Source organism: Bolinopsis microptera, chromosome 5, assembly GCF_026151205.1.
Source record: "Bolinopsis microptera isolate Bmic1 chromosome 5, MBARI_Bmic_1.0, whole genome shotgun sequence".
Classification (NCBI taxonomy): Eukaryota; Metazoa; Ctenophora; class Tentaculata; order Lobata; family Bolinopsidae; genus Bolinopsis; species Bolinopsis microptera.
The window spans coordinates 2,361,345-2,383,920 of record NC_087076.1 but is presented as its reverse complement, the minus strand read 5'-3'; the positions used below and the strand labels follow the sequence as shown (position 1 = coordinate 2,383,920).

The 22,576-nt window shown below is 35.6% G+C and overlaps 3 protein-coding genes across 3 annotated transcripts in view; 1 reads left to right on the top strand and 2 right to left on the bottom strand.

Moving 5' to 3' along the window:
* LOC134814644 (adenylate cyclase type 5-like) overlaps positions 1-1,146 on the bottom strand; it is a 42,215-nt gene extending 41,069 nt beyond the window's left edge. The window contains exon 1 of the mRNA XM_063822801.1: positions 1,052-1,146. Coding sequence (XP_063678871.1) covers positions 1,052-1,102 — 51 coding nt within the window. The 5' untranslated portion in view covers positions 1,103-1,146. The remainder of the gene's footprint in view (positions 1-1,051) is intronic.
* Positions 1,147-2,089: 943 nt separating this feature from the next.
* LOC134814831 (transcription initiation factor TFIID subunit 8-like) lies at positions 2,090-2,815 on the bottom strand. Its single transcript, XM_063823122.1, has one exon. It carries the CDS (start codon positions 2,813-2,815, stop codon positions 2,090-2,092), a length of 726 nt encoding a protein of 241 aa, XP_063679192.1.
* Positions 2,816-8,279: 5,464 nt separating this feature from the next.
* On the top strand, positions 8,280-11,230 carry LOC134814830 (uncharacterized). The gene is made up of 2 exons (XM_063823121.1): positions 8,280-8,324; positions 9,362-11,230. Exons 1-2 carry the CDS (start codon positions 8,280-8,282, stop codon positions 11,228-11,230), a joined length of 1,914 nt encoding a protein of 637 aa, XP_063679191.1.
* Positions 11,231-22,576: the final 11,346 nt, after the last annotated feature.

Genomic DNA, 22,576 nt, shown 5'->3' with positions numbered 1-22,576 from the left:
TATTGATAGATTATTTTTACATTGTAAATTGCAGCTATGTAAGTTATTGTAACGTCCTGTCCGTGACAAAGGCATGTTGCCGAAACGTCGTCAACTAATTTGTTTTGAAACACTGAGTGGAGACTGTCACTTCGTCACCAACTATCATTTTTTTAAAGAAATTTAATATCATTGAAACCATCATGTTGCATTTTAAACTTGGTGAGTGCAAGCTCTGCAAACTCTTAAAATGAATCACTAAAATTACACTTCAACCAAACAAGGTAACTATTGCACATTCTACTGAACTAATGACGTATTCTGAGGATTAACAGGATTTCAATAAATCATTTCCGAGAAATAGGTATGATCTACAAATCTCTAATTATTTAGATGATACATCATTTAATTGCGAACACGGAAATTATATAAATCGTGGAAAGCATAGCATAAATCTACTAATCTAGGTCAATATTGAAGACTAATCGACTGGAATATTTAAATTCAACACCTTACATATAGCCTAGTTTGGCCCCGCGAGTCATTTAACCTTAAAAAGAACCAAATGTTCGCAAATAAGTTGGAAGCTACAGATTTTAGGCCACTCGACGAGAGAGGATATGTCTGAAGAGAAAGGGCCTATATAAAGGTACAATTATTGCATTAATATTCCATTGGCCCTCAAATGTTATTAGTGTTCCAATTTCGTTAAACGCTCACTTCAGCCTAATTGCACGTATCAAATTTCATGTGAGACGATTATAATAACCCTGCCACCCAATTAGAACCATTACTGAATTTAATGCAATTAATTACATTGTTTGCCTCTACTAGTCCGAGAAAGGAATTATTTTCAATTCTGATCGTACAATATTTGGTAGAGTTTAAACTGTGAAGCACAGTAAGCTATATAATTAAAAGTTGAAAGCGCACAGATCACTAAATATATTCGCGCAACATTACGCTATTTAGTCGATCTTAGAAACTCATACCATTTCTATAAAAGTAGAATATCGATCTTGAGCATTTACAAATAACATTAACTTGTAAAATATAATTTACAATTGCATACCTTTGGATCGGGCTTTGAAGAGATTCCTGAAACTGAGTTAGCATTTCGCATCCCTGACCTCCGTCAACATCTATAAAACTGACACAAGATCATTACCTGAACAGGAGCATGGTTACAAAGAATAGTGACGGTCGTTTCTATGGCTATATGCATATTTTACAAATAATACGGTGGGCCAATACATAATTAGAGAAATAAGAGAAAAGTTTGTCTGACTGGTGGAGAAACTATCTCTTGACTTTATAAAGATTCATGTTGGAAACATTTAGTTTAAGTAATATTGAGGTAACCATGTTATTATGAAATAAATATATTTTAACCTTTTTAAATAAGGTCCGGCTAGCCTCAAGAGTGGAATTTCTCTCTTTTTTGGGAAAGCAAAACAGCAATAGCACATTATGCTATATAAGCTTTAAAACTCCATCAAAATTTAAACTACATAATTGGAAAGGATGCAATAGACACTATCAAATAAATACTTATTTAGGCAGGACGACAAAATGTTCGGCGTGACACTGTGTGTGTTTGAACTACAAGGAAATAATATACTGATTACTAAAAGCTGCAGGAGGTATCAATTGTGGTCAACTGCTGGGATGTTATAATGTCAATAATATTATGATAAATATAATCGAGTAGAAATCATACTCAACATTCCAACAGTTTTCCTCAACTGTCTCTCTCGAGGATTGATTTAAACTATTTAAATTTTGCAGTTATGAGTTAATATACGGTAAATAGTCTCATCAACAATTCGAGTTCTTTAAGATTTGATCGTCTGCAATCCTCATGTTGCAAATCACAACTACTTTATTAATAGAGAAATAATATAATGTTATAATGCTATAAATAGAGAAAGCCAAAATGAAGAATGCTTTGCAGATTTAAGATTGGTCAATACGTCAATACACAATGCGGTAACGTCTAATACATTTACCAATCTAAGTGACACATGTTTGACAACATTTAATTATACCATATCTAGCACTAAGGCTTTATATGAAACACTGTAAAATTCACAGAAATTATGCTCGGTGTTCAAGAGGTAAATAACCCAGCCCACGAGCATTTAGGAGGCTGGAGGTATATATTGTTAGACTGAACTCTACGTTTTTTCTTCTTCATTTTGAAATCGTCCTGATGAGTGATGAGGTAGTCTAAAGAGTCTATAGTTTCAGGAGTGGCCCAAGCACAGTCCTCTAGACCGGGTATGAGCTGAATAGAAGTGCAGGAGTTTACAACTTGTCTGCTCAAACTGTTCAACACTTCATTTCTCTGCCGGGCCCGAGCCTCCCGCAAACTTGAGTAAGATGAAACTGGCATTGAGTAAGTTGGTGTCTTTATGTAGGTGTGTGGCTGAGGAAAATCGTGGTTCAAATGATCTGGTATATAGGAGGGCTGTGGTAGAGGTTTTGTTATCTTCAAAATAGTGGGTGGTTTTTCAGGTGGTTTATTCACCACACTAGGCACCCTTGGTAGTGTTCTGGTGAGGTGAATATTCCTAACGTCAATTCCACACTCAGAAATACTGCACTGCACATCGTAGAAGGAGGGTGTGGCTCTTCCAGCATGATGAGCGAAGACTGATGCTTTAGTTCCAATCTTGAGAATCAGATCTTTTGCTAAATCAGTGAGCAAAGACAAGCATTCAGGAGCAACAGCCTGCCACCCAAAGGATCTGATAATTTGTGCAACAAACTTGTCAAGATAAAGAGGCAGTAACTGGTTGGTTGAACTTGAATCAGTTCTATTTACTTGGTGCATCTTCGTTAGAATTACTGCAATTTCTACATACAGGTCCAAACCTGATTGTCCTGAAGAAGGTAGGTTAACTTGGCAAAAACATTACAAACTACTAACTTGAAAATCTTTCATCATTTAGAACAGATAATTTTGAATTTGAAGATATCCATACAATGGACCAAGATTTTTTATTCAAGCTGGAAGAGAAATTGTACGAATCTTGAAAGAAAATAAATTAGACAAGTAATCCTGCAACTGAAAACAATAAATACAGTATAATATGTTCTAGCTTGTTAGAAAAATTGGCTATATTGAACTTTTCCAACAACTGTAAATACCATAAATAAAGGCACAGAAACCTTAAAATTACTGGAATGAGAACTGAAGCAGTCTTCTAGTGGAAGCTGTTGAATCATATTTGATAAAAATTTGATAAAAATGCACATAACAACAGCAACTTGAAATGAATTTACCATTCACATAAAAATTGTGTAGAATTAATAGCTAACTTATCGAATAAATAGGTTAACATCAACCCTACAAAACAGCCCCAATTTCAAATAAATAGTAAGCAGCCTAAAATTTATTTTTTGGAAGTTACAGATTTCTTTGATTCTTCGCCCAAAGCCTTTTTGACCACTTTGAATTTATGGTTATCGTTAACCATTGCTTTATTTAGTGCTTCTTCAATATTGGTATTTATTCCTTTCTCAATCTGCTTTTTCACTGCATGTTCTAGAAGTCTTGCATTCTTTTTTGGAGCAAAAGTCCTAGCTCCTTTTTTGACCTTCTGAATAGCAGGCTTTTTCTTCTTCTTGATTGACTGACTTTTTCCGTGTTTCTTCAGACCTTGTGCCATACCTAATAATTCTATAATTATTTAGAGAATTGAAGGAGGGAATGTGGAATGAATGGGACTGAGCTAGAATATATATATAATTATTACAGCAAAACCCCGATTTACTGCGCCCAATTTACCGCAAACCCAGTTTACTGCAAACCCTGATTTACCGTACAGGTCCCTGTACAGTGTACAATTATCTGTACACTTATCGGTCTGATTATTTCTTTTAGATGTCGCATACTGTTTGTCATCTGATTTCAATGCAAAGTGTTCAGCATTTGAATCACATCTCACTTAGACGTTCACGTTTAGAGGAATACTGAATAGAGGAGGATGATTATCCCTAAGATATAGTGGACTTAATTGACTTGATACCCTGGCCGTAATATAATATTAGCCAGTGAGGATGCTCATAAGCTCAGTTCAAGGTGTGCTTGTTAGTTCATGTTCTCATATTAACCCTGAACTCCTCTCATGCTTGACAGTACTTCGCTATGACACATGTATGCAGATAACACCCAACTTTACATAGAGTTTAACCTACTATTTCGAGATCTGTCAACAATCGAAGAGAGAATAACACATTCATTTCAAGATATTAAGAGCTGGATGACCCAAAATAAACTCAAAGTAAACGAAAACAAATCATAAGCTTTTGTAGTACAGACAAAGAACAGTTACTCTTCATGTCCAGTTTTTGTTTAACTGAATTTTTTGTTTAACTGATCAATTCCTTACATTTGAAAATCAATTCACTTATTAGTTGTTACAACATCAATTTCAGGAACCTTCGAGTTATAGGCTCAAAACTTAACTATGACCTAAAAAGATAGCTCATCCGCTGTTTCATCTTTTCAAAACTATTGCAATGGACTTTTACATGATTTACCTGATTTTCTCATAAAGATACTCCAGATGGTACAAAATTCCTGTGTATGATTCTTGTTTGGTGGAAAAGCTATTAAAAAAATGGAACAACTTGTCACTCTATTCCTGAAAAAGGCCAATTTTGTTCCAATAAGACAACGAATAGATTATACAATTGCTTTAACAGTGTTCTAATGCGTCAACAACATGCGACAGAGTCCAGACTATATCAACAAACGCAAGACTAAAGACTCATCCCTTTCAAGAAGAGGTGTTCATATTAAGTATTATATAATATCTTTCTCATAAAAACCATACTTCATAAAATTCTAAGTTTTTATGTACATGTTCATGAGTCGCTTTTGATGGCTTGAACTGAATCTTTGGATTTTGAGTTCTTTTTAGCTATAAAGCACTGCATAAATTTCTAGTTATTATTATTATATCGGGTCTCAATAAGAGGTCTCGACTGCCTAGGCATCAAACCTTGGCAATCGGTAATTTTTCTCTGGCCCGGAGTCAGCTGACTTATTATTATATGCAAAGGCACTGTGCAGCAAGAATTAAGTTTAATTTCTAAAAGTTGAATATCATTAAATTTCTAAGTTCATACGTGCAAATATCAAAAAAAAGTAAGTAAGTCAAGATTTGAGGCCTTATCCACCCATTTTAGACCAATTTGGGACCCTAAAAACCAAAACCCCCATATACCGCAGGTTTTAGCTTTCCCCCCAAAGTTCGTGGCACTTTAGTTTTATTAAATAGGAATACAAAAACCATTCCGGTTCAGAGGTGAAGTGTTACCATGATTTGATTTGATTTATACCATTTGGTACCGATACAGAATTGCCTGACCATTTCTATCCTGGTCCTGTTCTCAAAAGGTCAAATCTTACTCTCTTCCTAATAAATGTCATTGCCTCACTATAATAATAATAATAATAATGATAAGATATGGAGCTGGAATTCTTTCTTGGAACGCTGGAGAAATCAAAGCCTTGGACGTCAAGACCCGAACACTAATGAGGATAAATGGAGCTCATCATCCCCAAGGAGATGTTGATCGGCTATACGTCAGCCGTCAACTTGGTGGCCGTGGGCTTCATAGTATAGAGGAAGTCGTAAAGAGAGAGGAGAATGCACTCACCACCTATGTGATGAAGAGTAGAGACCCGGAACTGATTGCTCTGAAGGACTACTTTGTCAAAGACAAGATACTCTTAGGTGAAGAGATAGACAAAGATACTGACCGAACACAACGCGAGGAAATACGCAAGGAGAAGTGGACTACTAAAGTGATGCACGGACAGTTTCCAAGGCAGATGACGGGTATAGCAGATCCGATAACCTCTTGGAACTGGCTCACTCAACAAGACTTGAAGAAGGAGACAGAAGGATTGTTGATAGCAGCCCAAGACCAAGCACTTAGGACTAACTATGTAAAGAATAAGATTGACAAAACACCTGGCTCTTCTCCACTCTGCAGACTCTGCAGAAATCATTATGAGACAATAGATCACATACTGAATGGGTGCCCAAAACTTTCACAGACAGAATATAAGTGTCGGCATGACAAAGTAGCTGCCGCATTACACTGGAGTCTGTGCAAGGAATACGGCTTCCCACGCAGTAAAAAGTGGTACGAACACCGAGCAGAGAAGGTGTTGGAGAACGAAAAAGTCAAGCTATTGTGGGACTTTCACATCCAGTCAGACCACGTTATTGAGCACTGCAGACCGGATCTTCTCCTGGTAGACAAGGTAACCAACGCAGCAACCATCATCGACGTTGCAGTCCCAGGAGATACCCGGATCTTGGATAGAGAGCAAGATAAGATACTAGCTTATCAAGACCTAAAAAGAGAGATTAAGAAGAACTGGAATTTACGAAAGGTTACAATTGTCCCAGTGGTGGTAGGCGCTTTAGGAACTGTCACCATAAACTTTCGTAAGCACCTCGATGCAGTCCACTGCAATCTGAGCATCTCTAATCTTCAGAAGACAGCTCTGCTTGGATCAGCCAGAATTCTCAGGATGGTCTTAGACATCTAATTGAGTGTTTAATACACACTTCTTTCAGTTTTAGTTTATTCTGTATAACTGTAATATATACTTTTTGCCTGGTCCTCTTTTATCTCTTCCCTTGCTCCGCAAGCCCTGTCTCTTGTTTATACAACTTTTAACTCATATCAATGTACATATCGGAAAGTTATTGTATTTATTAAGTACTGTATTGAATTTACTCCCAGATTTGTGCAAAGATTATTTTCGTCTGGACTTTGTGATATACAATTGTTACAGTTATTTCTCTTGTTTTTCTTCCCTTGCTCTGCAAGCCCTGTTTCTTGTATAAAAATTGTGTTTAGTATTTCATATATTCTTGTAATTATTGTGATAATTTGTGATTCAGTTTTCAGTATTAGTAATAGGTGTTTGCTGAATTACTGTATTATACACTCTGTGGCCAGCTCTTATGTGTCCCATCTCTTGCCCTGCAAGCCCTGTTTCTTGTTTATACAACATATTATAATTATGTAATAAACATTTATTGTAGTGTAGGATTGTTTGAATTTCTAAGTCATTTAATATGCATTTTGTGTTTGTTTCTCCCGTTTTTCTTCCCTTGCGTTGCAAGCCCTGTCTCTTGTAAAAACAACCACTTTTGTAGATACACACAGTCTCTACGCCTTTATCCTCTGGTCCCTAGGGTCAGCTGACTCCGGGCCAGAGGAAAATTACCGATTGCCAAGGTTTGATGCCTAGGCAGTCGAGACCTCTTATTGAGACCCGATATAATAATAAATTAATGTTATTTTTATACAGCACCAAAAGGTTAAATAATTTAAATTTAACCCTTATGCACAGCTGTAAAAGATACTTAAATTAACGAGAGTGTGCATCTTTGCCTTAGACGGAGGTGGAACAAGAAACTGTTCAGAAAACAGGAGATAAAAACTGTAAAATATAACGTGACTAAATAAGGCAGATGCACCTAACAAGCAGATATCCAAGAAGGGTTAGCAGGTTTTCTAACAGAAATCGCAGTATGAAACTCAACAGCCTAACAAATTTAAAAATCAGGTTTATAAAAATGAAATTCCCTGATATATTAAAAATTCTATAAAAACTCAATAAAAATTCCTTAAAAAATCCATAGAAATTCTATAGACTCCAAATATACAAACAATCTGAAGTTTCCAATATACAATAAAAATTGATTGAAGAAGTTTACTGCAGAACAGTAACTGATGATAAAGATTATATCTGAAAATCCAATACAGTCATACCAAACAATCTGGGCAACATAAAAGTAGAGACAGTAAAAAAGAGAAGAAAAGATGCTCTAGTACTTGAGACAAAATACAAAGAATAAGGTAGCTTTCTCCCGGGTGCCAACCCAAAAAATGTTGGTGTCCCAGGATAGAGCCTCCTTTTCCGACCTACACTACAATTTTGTTGGCAGACACAGTGAAACGCAAAAAAAAAAGATTATTATCTTAAATGTTGCCCAAAAATCCTTGAAAACTAACAGCCTAAAATAATTTAATTTAAAGCGTGAAATTGACCTGCTATAAGATAAACATTTTAATTAAATCTTAACCTTCAATAAAGGATTAGTTACTCAGTAAAAATCAAAGGACTTTCTAAACAGGTGAGCTTTAAGTTTTCCCTTAAAGTCCTTGATGTTTACACATTTTGTGATTTCTTGAGGAAGATTGTTCCATAATCTTGGAGCAGATGAAGAGAAGGCTCTGGGTGGACTGTTTATGGGGCAATGAAGAGACACATCTCTTCCACCACTGGAATTGTACTTAACAAGGTTTGACAGGTATGAAGGTGCAAGCCCATGGAGCAGTTTGAAAGTTAACAGGAGTATTTTAAATTCAATACGTTCTTGTACCTTGAGCCATTGAAGTTCTTTTATGTAGGGATCAACTATATCGTTGGCCTGATTTCCTAGAAAGTTTTTCCGCTAATTTCTTTGAAGATTAAACTGTTAAGTGATGAGTGATTGAGCTCATTAAACATTTTAGTAGCGGAGACATGCAGATCAGCTTCTTGAGGTTCTAATAGTTCATTCAGACAAGAAGTTTTACTTTTTCAAATTTAGTCGTTCAAGCTGCCTGAGTTCAGAAAGTTTGCCAAAGGGGCCAGGTATTCTTGTCACCTTTACCCTGAGACGAGAGAATGACTTTTTTTACCTTTGATTTGAATACACCATGAGTGATTTCAAGGTCGTTCAGTGCCAACATCTGACGGAATGAATTCCAAAGGCAACTAGATTTGTAAACGACACTGTTTGAGGGCATGGTTGTTATAAAAAGAGTTTCTTTGACGGGTCTTTTAGACAAACAGAAAAGTTCAAATAGTGCAATTGGTGTTCGATATTTAAAATATATATAAGTTCAGAAAAATCAAAAATATGTATTCTGGGTGTCAATTATAAGGTAAAATATCAAAAATGTTAATCGTCATTTAAAATTGTTTCACTGTGATTTTTTTTAATGTTGGGGCACCCATTTTACCTCCCTATTGGGAGGCTACGTCCGTCACAGTTGACTAACGTTTATTGGGGTCCCTCTGGTTGTAGGTGTCAGTAGGTATGAATCACTCATCGTCCATCAACCTTTTTCTTGATACAGAGAAATGAAATGTAATAATCTTTAATATCTCTACAAAAAGCATACCTCACTTTTACAGTTGACATCCACAGCATTGGCTAAAAAACTTTAAATTTAAATTTATGTCAGTCCACAAAATTTTGGTTTTTTATATTAAATATATATAATATATGTCCTAGTTAAGTGCAGGAAATGGACATCCAGAACATTCTGGTATGAGCTAGGCCTGTTCCAGGGAGACCCACTGTCCGTGATCCTGTTCCTTATAGTATTCAACATCCTACTGGAACTTCTAGCTGTACTGTGCAGTCAAGTTGGGTATGAGCCAAGCTTCAGTGATAGCAAGACCTCAAAGAAAGCATTTGCTGATGACCTAACCCTGTTGTCGAAGAGCGAGAAGGAGATGAAGAAGATGTTGAAGGTAGTAGAAGAGTTCCTGGACTGGTCGAAGAAAATGAAGGCTAAACCATCGAAGTGCCTGTCTATGTCTATGAAGTGTACTGGAGGAAAGTACAATACCTATGATGCAGAGTTTGTACTAAGCGAACAACAGGTGCCGTCCATTATCCAAGCACCAATGAAGTTCCTAGGAATGTACATGTATGTAGATCTTGAGGTAAAGGAAATTCGGTCCATGATTAAGAAGAAGTTAGAGGACCTTTTGGAAACAACGTCTAATGATGAAATCACCGGTCCAATGAAGGCGTGGGTGTATAACAACCTCATCATTAGTAAGATGTCATGGGGGTTTACTGTCTATAACCTACCCATCACATTTGTGAGAGAGCTTGAGGCACTGTGTAACAGATACCTTAAGAAGTGGCTAGGAATTGCGCATCCTTGTACCACCACCGTCCTCTACAGGAGTAGAGACCAGAAAGGATTGCAGCTGAAAAACATCTGCACTGAGTACAAAGTCATTCAACTTATTAAGGGACACCAACTTTGTAACTCAAGTGACCCCTACATCAAAAAAGTGTACTCTAACCATAAGGCTATTGCAGACACACAGAAGATGTGGTCTTATCCCAAAGAGCTGAAAGACCGTCAGCGCCAACTTTACTTCCAAGAGTTAGTTGGAAAACCTGCAGTTGGTACAACTGGCCTCGGGTATGGGACAAGATATGAGGACACATCAGAGAGGAAACTGCTAACCAACATGGTGAGGACCTTTGATGAAGAGACACTTATTTGTTCACTTTTTGACAAAAAGCGGCAAAACCTCTTTCTCACATGGGAAAATACAATGACATTTGACACCACATGGAATAACTTGATCTATCAACTTAGTCCGGAACTGTTAAAGTTTCATGTCAATGCTATTCATGACACTGCGTCAACACCTAGCAACCTAAAGCTTTGGAATAAAGCCGTTTCAGGAAACTGTAAACTCTGCAGCAAACAAGGGACACTCAATCATATCCTGACGTTCTGCAAGGTTGCACTAAGACAGGGACGTTTCAACTGGCGCCATGATCAGGTCCTACGTGAAATCATGAAGACTGTTTCATCACAGATTGAAGAGTTTAATTCCGACATCGCCAAGGAATCGAAGAGGGCACCGTCGGTCTTTCACAAGGCAGGCAATAAGCGCGAGAAGGTTACCTTAGCTGACCCAACTCATCATAAGACCAAAAGATATTTCTTTTCAGATGCCAACGACTGGAAGATAATATTTGATGAGGATGAGAGACAGAGGAACTTCCCGCAGCACATTGCAGCTACACCACTAAGACCTGATGTAGTGATCTATTCAGATAAAGCAAAGAAGGTTTATCTAATGGAGCTGACTTGTGGAAATGAGCAGAAATTTGCTGATCAAGAGAAGCGAAAGATGAAGAGATATCAGCAGCTGACAGAAGAGATAGAAGCCAACGGATGGGCTTGCAAGCTCCAGACAGTAGAAGTGGGAGCTCGAGGCATTTACAACTATAGCCTCCCAACCTTTATGAACCATCTGAACGTAAACAACAAAGAGAAGAAGAAGGCCTGCATGAAGATCGCTGACATCAGCCTGAGGGCATCGTATACCATCTATTTGTCCAGAAACAATACCATATGGACAGATGATTGGGAGTTAGTCAAGAGACCAGTAATAGCATAGTAGGAGCGTAGAATGTTTGGGCCCAGAAAAACATGTTTAATACCGCTATGAACCCGTCATAAGCCGGGGACTACTATGAAAGTGGTGATGGTGTGTTGTTGAAAGACCTTCGACCAATCAAAGATGTACCTCATCACGCCAAGCAGTTATGCTTGTAGGTGAATATACACTTATAGAGTACAACAACTTTATAACACTCCCAACCTATTTTTAAAATTAATTGTATCTTTTTTTGTACGAATATTTACGTTTTATCATTTTCATACTGCTAACAAGCATTTAATGCGTCAACATTCACCTAGCCATGAGTCTACACGTACTGCGTGACGCGCTTATTTCACAAGTAATATCCTGTGCCCGTTTTTGGCGGTCATGCGCTATTGTAAGCGAAAGGGCTCTGGTTTGAGCAAGCTCCAATGCAACACAAACAAGATTAAATATTTTCGTGCGTAGCGTGCAACAGGTGTCTACACGGGATTAATTTTAAAACACTATTGTACAACAATATTATGTTTAGAACTATTTATATATTTATTACGTTTTTAACCATTTAACCATGTTATTTTTGTTGGTATTGCTGGTTTGATTGGAAGACAACACTGCTTCGACGCGTCGCGCGCATTGTCATGCTTGCTTTCTTTACAAGCTAGAATGTAGAACAAGTTGGCATTTTCAGCTGGTTTAATTGACAAAACTGCAAGCACGCTAAGTTGTTTTACAGGGTGGCAATTAGATTTCGACTGTTTTGTGTACATGCTTATACTTTTTTGTTGTATGAATATTAAGCTGTAGGATTTAAAAAGTAAGCTATATCAATATATTTTTGCAATGATTTCGAATAAAATTATTACGTAGCATGCATGAAAATCATTTCTTGACGAGTTGTGAGAAAATAACCATTTTTTCGGACGCGCGCAGGTGAAAGGTTTGTAAAAGGATATTTGAACTGTTTATGCTTTAGGATTCGAGTTAGTTTTGGTTTTATAGTAATCGTGAAGATAATATGTTAAAGTTTAACTATTTTTATTATGATATTATTAATCATTGTAATATGGCAATAGAATTTAAATTTTGTTTTGCCGAATATAAAGATTTGAAGTACAAATTTGTGCACCTTAACTTTAAATACTTATCATTAAAATCGAAATAAGCATCTACAAATGTACACAGAATGGTCAAAATCTAATAGTGACCGTTTTACACTTGCTTGCCTAACTTAATGATGTCATAAAATTCTTAAATAAATTTATAATCACTTGTTTTGTGTTTCGATATTTTAAGAAATGCATGTATACACAGGTAAGGGGACCTTGCTATCCTAGCAAAGACACCAAAACACTTTATTGTTATTACAGAGCTGGAGTGTACAAATAGTCAAAGTTATTTTTTATTCCATATGATGAGACACCATCAATTACATCAACAGTGATTTCTTTACTGTTGGGTCATTGTGACAATTATGTGTATATTGTTCGAATAATTTTTTAAAAAATTACATCCAACATGAACGAGAATTTTATACATCTATATTTCTTATGTTCACTGGGATTGAATTCCAACATTTTGCTCCCAAATACTAAAAGCTTTTATGTGTTCTAGATTTGGGTATATAAAGGTTTCACCTCTCATCATCATGTGAGCCTCCAGAGACACAGGCAAATTTAGTTACTTTGAACCAATCTTTAGTATAGTTGAGGATTCTCAACACCCACTTTCAAGTCCATTATTTCGTTGTCCATTATCTACGTTCTGCTTTCGTAGTTTAAACAATAGTGAGTTCTAAATATACAGCTTTAAACCGATTAAGTATGAATGAATGAAATACCTGACAATCCGCACTCTTATAATCCAAAACTCAAAAGCATGAGTAACTCGTAGTGATGTATGATTTCTAGAATCTTTAAATTAAATTTGGCGCTCACAGGTCGTCATGAATATGTGATCGCCGCATAAGGTTCTGTAAATGCGCAGGGCACCTTCAAGCTTAAATTATTCACCTTACTGAGGCAGTCAACCAACGCGCGGCTTTATTTTTATGATATGATATGTTTTGATTGTTATTAATAAATACCAAAATTTAAATTTGTTTTCCTAAAATTTGTTTTCGACCCACTTAGTCCACATGCCTTGCAAACTTACAGCACGGTATTTGTAATGGTCTAAGTTCCTAATACTCGCCAAAGATGGTTCCTCTAGTCAACCGTAGGAGAAGAGAAAGCTCAACAACAAATTAGATGGCTGCATTTTGTTTTCATTTTATTAGGTCCTAGTATTTATTCCTATTGTCTTAAAGTTTTAAGAGAACTCACCTTAAATTATTTTAATGCATCACTCAGATAAGTTTATATCAGGACAATTCAATAAAGACACATACTCTGCCCACAATAAGGGGCCATAATTGTTTCAATTATGTAACTGTACAGAATTATTATTATTATTATTGGACCAATTCTTTGAGAAGAAATTGAAGACATCTGCATTGCAGTTCTGTATTTTTTAGAGCCTGTATACTATTTACTTTGAACACTTTGGGTAGGTTTGGCTGGGATTGCTTCAGGACAACAGTATCAAGTACGTCCTTCTATCACTGTAAGTACCATTCCAAGAGTGAATTGTTGTTAGTAGCAGTGTATTCTTTAGTAGGGGGCGTGTCAGGGAATTCTTTAAGGAATCTAGCCAGTGACGATTTTAACAGGTCCAAATTAGAGATGGAATTTATTTCTTTGGGAAGAAGATTCCACAGCTGTGCCACTTTCACTCCAAATGAGTTTTCATAGTGTGTTGCCACAGAGCACTGTGATTTGTTGTTTAGTACTGTACTTTTATTCCATGTCAGGGGATGCACCTTTCTCCACGTCTCTCAAATGATATGATATTGAGTTTCGTGAGACGTTCCCAGCAGTGGCGTAACAAAGGGCCCGCCGACGAGGGCCCCAGCAGTGGCGTAACGAAGGGCCCGCCAACCCCAAGTCCCTGACAGTTTCTGCTGGCTCAATTACTTGACCTGTTGTAAGACTGTAACTGAGCAGATCATTTGTAAATAGCAGATTTTGTAGCAGAATCAAATTATTGAGCATATAGTTGAGGATCTCAATTTTAGCTTCATTGAGCTGCATTTTGGTTCTTCCAGCCCAGGCAATGACATGACTGAAGACTGAATAATAAAACAAAAGTTAATAAATAATTTTTTTTAAATTCATAGAAACATGCATAGGTCTTCTTGTTAAGATGCTTTGGTGGCCAGGTCCAATATCTTGCCAATAAATTTGGCGTCAACACCAAATATCTTTCCAAGAGAGGTAAGCAGTTGCATGACCAATTGGTTAACGATGTAGAGTATGAATTGGTACCAACACTGTACCTTTTGGCACTCCACTTATCACCAACTGGAAGGATGACTTAGTTCCTTCAAAGACCACTATCTGGAGGCAGTTTGTTAGGAATTAACTTAACCACTGTAGCATGCTTCTATGAATTCCGCAATGTTTTGCTTTTGCAAATAGTATGTTGTGGTCCACCTTATTAAATACTTTGTCTTAATCGAGGTATATATAAATAATATTACATCTACGGTGAAGTAAGCATCATGTAGACAGATCTCTTTCTACTCTGTGTGGTGGGCAGCTTTATATTTAACACAATTCAATGCCCGTATTTTATGTTGTCTTCAAATTGAAGTGGTCAGACCTCAAATTTAAATTTATTTTATTTTAAATTAAAATCTAATAACATAATTGGATAACGTTATTTATCTATATTTTATCTACATTTCAACGAATATAGACAATTAATCATTCAATTTTAATTTTTTTACATTTTTTATAAGACTCTTTGTTTCATTACAAAGCAAACTCATCTAATAATATTTATGCACTGATATTCATATTCCTACCTTTCACGTTTATAAGCTATAACAATCTACAATTGTTTAAAAACACACAAACATTCCTTTGATTGTTATTTACTTCGTTAGTTTAGTGTTCTTTACCTGAAGTGAATAGTCGTAAGAAGGTATGAAAACTTCTGAATTAGCATAAAATTAACTTTATTGATCATACTTATCGATTATACCATTTACGATATATTATTTCAAACTATTCTGTAGCACTGAGTGATCAAACAGACGTGAAGAATGGACATAAATACGGACTCAATATCATTACCAGGTCAAAAGAATATTGTTAGGTTCTTCAAATCTTTCGATCTTCCTCATATAGTGTGTATCAAGATAAATCAGTCCAAATTTTTAGTAAACTCACTCCTTCTTGTGCTTCATAGCTCGGTTTTCGAAGATATGATATATTCAGGGGCAGAAGAAATTACTTTACATGAAAGTTTGCAATTCTCTGGTGCTGAGGATATGCTTCATCAATCATTGCTTTTTCTACATGGTGGAACAGTAAATATTTGTCTTGGTCAAATATCGAACTTATATCATTTTGCAAGTGTCTACAAGATAAAATCAATACAAGAACAGTGTGAAAAATCCTTTGTAAATCTCTTACAAGATGTTGAGACATATGTAAGATTTGTGACTGAGTCGTTTTTAAATAAAACAAGTTGCTGGTCCAATGATCTAATTATCAATTGTTCTGAGAAAATCATCGAGCTCTTGACATCCTCTGAAAATCTTACTACAATAATGAAGATAATAAAATCAGAAAGTCATATTCACGACTCTTCATTGATTTCTGCAATGTTTCCCTGTACAGACATGGTGAACATGGTTTATACTGAAGTGTTAAAGAAACTTACTGAACCATCAGATGTTATTGGGTTGGAAAACAGTGCGGACTATAAAACTATTCTTAACCATTCTATCTTTCCAAAAAATCCTAACGGTTCGTCAAGTGTCGTCAAAGAAGCAGCTCTTCAGATAAAAAATTCAGAGAATCTTACCAAAAAAGAGCCTGTAGCTGAAACCTCAAATGAGAACACTAATCTAAAACCTAATTCTACTATTTCCTCTAAAAAAAGAGAAGGCAGTCTACCAAATGTATCTTTTGATAGTTCTTTAGCAATTCATGTCCCCGCAAAAGAAATATATTCTGAATCGATTGTACACACAACTACTGGATCAAATACGAATACTTCTTGTGATAAATTTCTATCAGCTTTATCTCCTGGAAGTGATCTAATGCTTTCATTTGATGTCAGAGGGAAAGCCTTTTTATCACTAACTTTTGCCAGTTTTATCGAGTTATCTAAGACTATTCAACAAAGTGCTGATCAAAGCTATTTTAAGATAGATGTCGTCTTAACGTGGATGTTTTTTAAACGGTATAATATCAACGCTAAAGAATATTCAACATTTTGCACAAGTTTCAACAACAGGATTTTAGCCGGAGAGTACATGGTTGATGTTAAACAGGTCCTCTCAAATATTCAGAAGTCCAGTCGTATTATTGACTGCAGTGACTATGAAGAAGGGACTTTTTTCATATTGTCGAAGATCATGCCTCGAAGCTATGTTCAGACTCAAATAAAAGGAGGTGCTATAAACCTCCGGGATGCAGATTGTCAATTAGGGTCCTGTAAAGTTAAAAATCACAAACTTCAGCTCTCTGTTCTACTAAAAAAAAAGTGGGATGATTCAGCAAAAGTACTCCCGAACTCCTGTAACAATCATCACAACAAAATTATTCATTTTTACTTACTTGGACTTAGCCAGGACTTGTTTGTAGAAAACATTATCTCTTTAAAGGTCTTGACTAAAGCTGAGATTATCAAGGCATGTAACCTGTACCCCCATTTTGTTTTAAAAGTAATATACCGGCAAGATCCATTGATGTCAACAACAAAAAAAGAAGAAAAAAAAAGATCCATTGATGTCTAAATCTCAGTCATACAGAAGATAGATTTTGGTTTCGGTACCTCAATAAGTGAAGTTAGTATGGCTCTCACCATTGATAAGAATTATACTATTTATTCTGGAAAGTGTCGAATATTTTAAAATTATATTTTTGTTAAATCAATGATACAGATACAGACATTTTTGTTTATAGTATTAATGGCCCTGCATCCTTGGTTATTAGTAACTGTACTTATCGTACTTTTTTATAATACATTTTACGACTTTTAATCAATTGGTAATTGTCTGATTTTGAAATAAACTCAACAACAATCGTATATTTAAAATTCATCATTTACATCATAAAATCATATTCCAGACACTGCTTTTAATTAATTTACTGCATACAGTTAACATTTAATATAACGAATAACACTATCTACATTTTAATAGGTAAAATGTGCACCCTCATCTTCCTCCTTCACCCCTCGTCTGCCTGCCAAAACTTATCCCAAAAGGTATTCAGTGTTACCACCCACTAACTGTGGCTAATTATTAGCATTTTAACTGAAGTTTTACTGAAGTTTAGTTGAGTTCACTTCAGAGATTTATTAAGTAGCGGTAATAAATCAAATCGAGTTAAAAGTTTGGTTTGCAGATGTTAATAGATGAATATTTTAAAATTATATTTTTGTTAAATCAATGATACAGATACAGACATTTTTGTTTATAGTATTAATGGCCCTGCATCCTTAGTTATTAATAGTACTGTACTTATCCTACTTTTTTATAATACTTTTTACGACTTTTAATCAATTGGTAATTGTCTGATTTTGAAATAAACTCAACAACAATCGTATATTTATAATTCATCATTTACATCATTTGCATCAATTCCAGACACTGCTTTTAATTAATTTACTGCATACAGTTAACATTTAATATAATAACGAATAACACTATCTACATTTTAATAGGTAAAATGTGCACCCTCATCTTCCTCCTTCACCCCTCGTCTGCCTGCCAAAACTTATCCCAAAAGGTATTCAGTGTTACCACCCACTTACTGTGGCTAATTATTAGCATTTTAACTGAAGTTTTACTGAAGTTTAGTTGAGTTCACTTCAGAGATTTATTAAGTAGCGGTATTGTATCGAGTTTGGTTTGGTTAGTAGATTTGTGTAGAATAGTTCGAAAAATTAATGTGTGTATACATTTGGAAAATATGTAAGGTTCCTACAGCTTACTGCATTTCAACTAGTTTTTTGGTATATCTTATTGTCGAAGCGTGTTAAAAATGTTAGAATTTCTCGACATTATCGTCCATATAGCGCTATATATTACACTATCGCACTATTTACTGAGTATTCTTATCTCCTTGATAGCAATGATTCATCACCCAGAGCGGCATAATCGGCAAAAGATAAAGTTAGTGTTTAATTATCTTCTCTCAAACAATTACATTCCAAAGGAATAATGACCATTTTAATGGCCATTTGAACAAAAACATGTCAGGTATGATGGATTTGAAATCTAGGATATTAGATGCCATTTTTATGAACCATTTTAATACTAGCTGTTGTTATCGTGATATCGGTGATATTCTCAAATATGCCTTGACATTATTTATTTCACTTGCTCAACACTCGACCACAGATTGACAGATTGATCAACCACGAAAATGTGCCTTTAACTAATTATAATTGTAATTGGAAATTTTTAATCGTGTTAGCAGAATTTAAGTACTTAAAATGATTGTTTAAAGCGCTATTTGAGTTTTTCAGCAAACTAGAGCATGTTTTACAAAGTGGAAAATGTTTCTTTACCTGACTGTGTTTAGCTATTTACATATAATAATAATGATATCTATAATCCAGATACTATAAAACAAACCACCTTGATACTCCTTTTAATTCAAGAATTTCTCAAACTGGATAATGGATATTTACTATATTCGTACTTATTGTTTCTACTGAGTTAACCCATTGGTTCATATAAATAGCGCTTTATCAATTATGTTATATCATAGCGTTAAAAAAGGACAAGAATAAGCTAACTGTTGTATCATGTGCGAACAGTATTTTTGGTGATTCAGTAGTCATGGACGCAGGACTTTAAGATCAATCTACAATTTATAAATTTGAATTTTTGATTAGAAAAGGGACTACTAAGGTAAATTTATCTGCACCGCTTTGTTGGCCAGTATCAACTCCATTTTTTGGACTTTGGTCGCTTATACGGCCTAAGCGGTATACAAATAAAGCGTTATTATTATTATTATTATGTCCTTCATTTTTGTGTTAAAGAAATTATATAAAATTTTCCATTCTATGTATTTTCTAAGAAATTTTAAATCACTCTGTCATTTTAAGAATTTGCAATTTAACGGCATTTCAAATTCCACAGCTGATTATCAAACATAGTTCATCACTTCCTTATTTTCATAGAACCTATAAATAATTTTAACGTTACACATTTCAACGCCGCTTATTTACACTCAACATTAAAAACGACTGTAAATTTCCAAAATATCTAGATGTACACCAAATGTGAATATTTCTCTTTCCAAACAAATAAAATATCTTTTTCCTGGAAATGAGCTATAGATGGCATCGGGTCAAGATGATTTATACTGATTCGAAGTACATTAAAACCCCGATTTACTGCAGAGTTTTGGGAATGTAAATAGCAGCGGTATATTCGGGGTTTTACTGTATCAAGAGGGGTTTTACTGTATCATGAGGGGTTTTACTGTATCATGAGGGGTTTTACTGTATCATGAGCACAGACTACAAGTTGATCACATGATATCCATCCTAAATCATAAGTTTAAGTTGGTTAAGTTAGCGCTTAAATAATCGATTCTTGTGCTGAGAAAATTAACTAATATTATCATATCGTTCATATTTACTTCAGGGTAATCACGATAAAAATTATTTGCTCAAGCTTCTGCCACTGGTTCGCTAGGTACAAAGGTTTATTTCCTATTTATCATGAAAAAATTTGTGTGCTGGGCAAAAGTTCACGCAGGTTAGAACTCCCGATCTCGTGCAGAGCTAGCCATTTGCCTAGCCGTTATGCTACTGGGGTGATGTTCTAATGAAATTTTTGATGTACATATTTATCGCATACAATCCTCAATTTCGAATGGAACTGTCTGTACTGTGTACACGATTAAACACATTAGATAAGTACAAAGATTGTGTACACTACTGTACTGATATGGAAAACCCAACTAGACTATATTTTCAGAGTTTCAGGATCATTCTCACATATACTCATATACCTGGATTGACGAGTAAACCTGTACAGTAGGGAGTAAAACGAGACACTAGTTGTCGTTGTAGCTTATTAGAAAGTTAACTTTGTAGCTTTTCAGAAGGGGCATAAGGAGGGAGGGGGGATGATGTCCGCTATAACATCGGGGCCCCCATTATAATACAGTCCTACCTGTAAAGATATGATCTAGGATACTCACTTCATTAGCGGGCACATAGAGATTTCAGACAAATTCTATTGACTTATTGACATTCCTACTATACCTAGTAATATTGTATTATTATAGAAAGAAAATGAAAAGATGTAATATCCATGTATATTCTTGTGGTTATTGTATAAATTGTATCTAAAGATTTTTCGCTGTCTCAGGTTTTCTTAAATTTTGTCGAGCAGGATTTTTCGCTGTCTCAGGTTTTCTTAAATTTTGTCGAGCAGGATTTTTCGCTGTCTCAGGTTTCTTAAATTTTGTCTCAGGATTTTTCGCTGTCTCGGGATTTCTTAAATTTTGTCTCAGGTTTTTTTCGCGCGTCTCGGGATTTCTTAAATTTTGTCTCAGGTTTTTTCGCTGTCTCGGGATTTCTTAAATTTTGTCTCAGGTTTTTTCGCTGTCTCGGGATTTCTTAAATTTTGTCTCAGGATTTTTCGCTGTCTTAGGTTATTTTGACATCTCAGGTTCGCTTAAATTTTGTCTCAGCTTTTTTTTAGTCTTAGCTTTTCGTAGGCAGTTTGTCTTATGAATTTTTGCAAATCCAATCCTAAGATCCGAGGCTGGGAGAGGCCTTTTAAACTTGTGTATAGGGGGGAGAGGGGCATTGGGACAGCCTTAACTGCAATTTCTGTAAAATTGCTATCTACCACAAAAAACCGAACTGTCACCTACCATGTCACCGAAACAGACTGTTAAGTTACTTTTCAGTATTACCAGCAGCTGGCTTGGGGTCATGTCTAGGTGTGGTCTGGTTTTTCTATCTCTCCTTAATATTTCCCTGATAGTAATTTGTAATTGTTCCTTACTGAACCCTGGACCAAATTTATCCGTTGTTTACAATAATGTCCATGGTTTCCTAAATACCCGCGATTTAGCATCAGGAACACCACCACTAAATATGACCAAGATACATGAATTCCATGGTTATATCTACAAACATAAGCCTCACATCATTATTCTAAACGAGACATGGCTGAAAAATTCCATTCTCAGTAATGAGGTGCTCCCTGACAAATACAGGTATTTAGGCTTGATCGATCCTTAAGATCGCATCCTGTGGATGCAACCCAGCCCAAGAAATTCAGAAAAAACGGTGGTGGTGTTCTGATTGCCCATAGAACAGACATTGATATCTCGATCCTAAAGTTCTCAAAGGTTAGTGTTCAGGCTGCATTATTATCCGTCATAATTAAGACTAAATGTGTAAGAAACTTTTGCATATCTACATTCTATAGAGTAGGAACGCTTGGCTTAGATAATTTTGAATCTTTCAAGAAACATCTTGTTACTTTAGCATCTGCCAGAAAGTTGCAAAGGCACATTCTTGTAGGGGACTTTAATTTAGCTTCGATTTCCTGGCCAGATGGTCAGTCATCTTGCCAGCTACATTCTAGCTTTGTAAATTTTCTCACTGATGACCTCGGACATACACAACTTATTAGCTCCCCTTTTCACAAGTCAGGCAACACCTTAGATCTTGTGTTCACTAACATTCAGAACCTTATTAAGAATTTTAATGTTTTAGATCAAAACGAAATGTGTATGTCCGACCACTTTTGTATCACATTTGACATTGATGGTAAGACCAAGTATATTAAGCAGCCTAAAAAAAGATCTTTAATTATAGTAAAGGTAATTTTAGGGGCCTGAATTCTGAGTTATTTAGCATCGATTGGGATATTATATTTGGGTGTAATGATCCTTATCTTGCCTGGAGTCGATTCAGGGGAGTTCTTGATGCAGCCTGTGACCGATGGATCCCTAAAAAGACCATTAAGTCTCAGTTCCAGCCCCCATGGTATGACTCCGAATGTGATCGTCTCCTACGAAATAAGGAGAAATGGAGAATAAGGCATAAGGGGAGCAACTCTGAGTCTCATAAACAAAAGTTTCGTGCATTTCGAACAAAATTTAAAAATATGATGGACGAAAAGAATGAGACTCAGTGTTGAGGATGACTCCGATGATGCTCTTATCTCCAAGAAATTTTGGACCTATGTTAAATCTAAATCAAAGTCCACCAGGATCCCTGAAACTGTCAAATATCATAATCGCTTTCGAAACAATC

Bases quoted from the DNA above. Each gene is read 5' to 3' on its own strand.
- LOC134814831 (XM_063823122.1), bottom strand. From the start codon at position 2,815: ATGCACCAAGTAAATAGAACTGATTCAAGTTCAACCAACCAGTTACTG.
- LOC134814830 (XM_063823121.1), top strand. From the start codon at position 8,280: ATGAAGAGACACATCTCTTCCACCACTGGAATTGTACTTAACAAG. The intron at 8,325-9,361 runs GTTTGACAGGTA...GGCCTGTTCCAG, and splicing joins CTGGAATTGTACTTAACAAG to GGAGACCCACTGTCCGTGAT.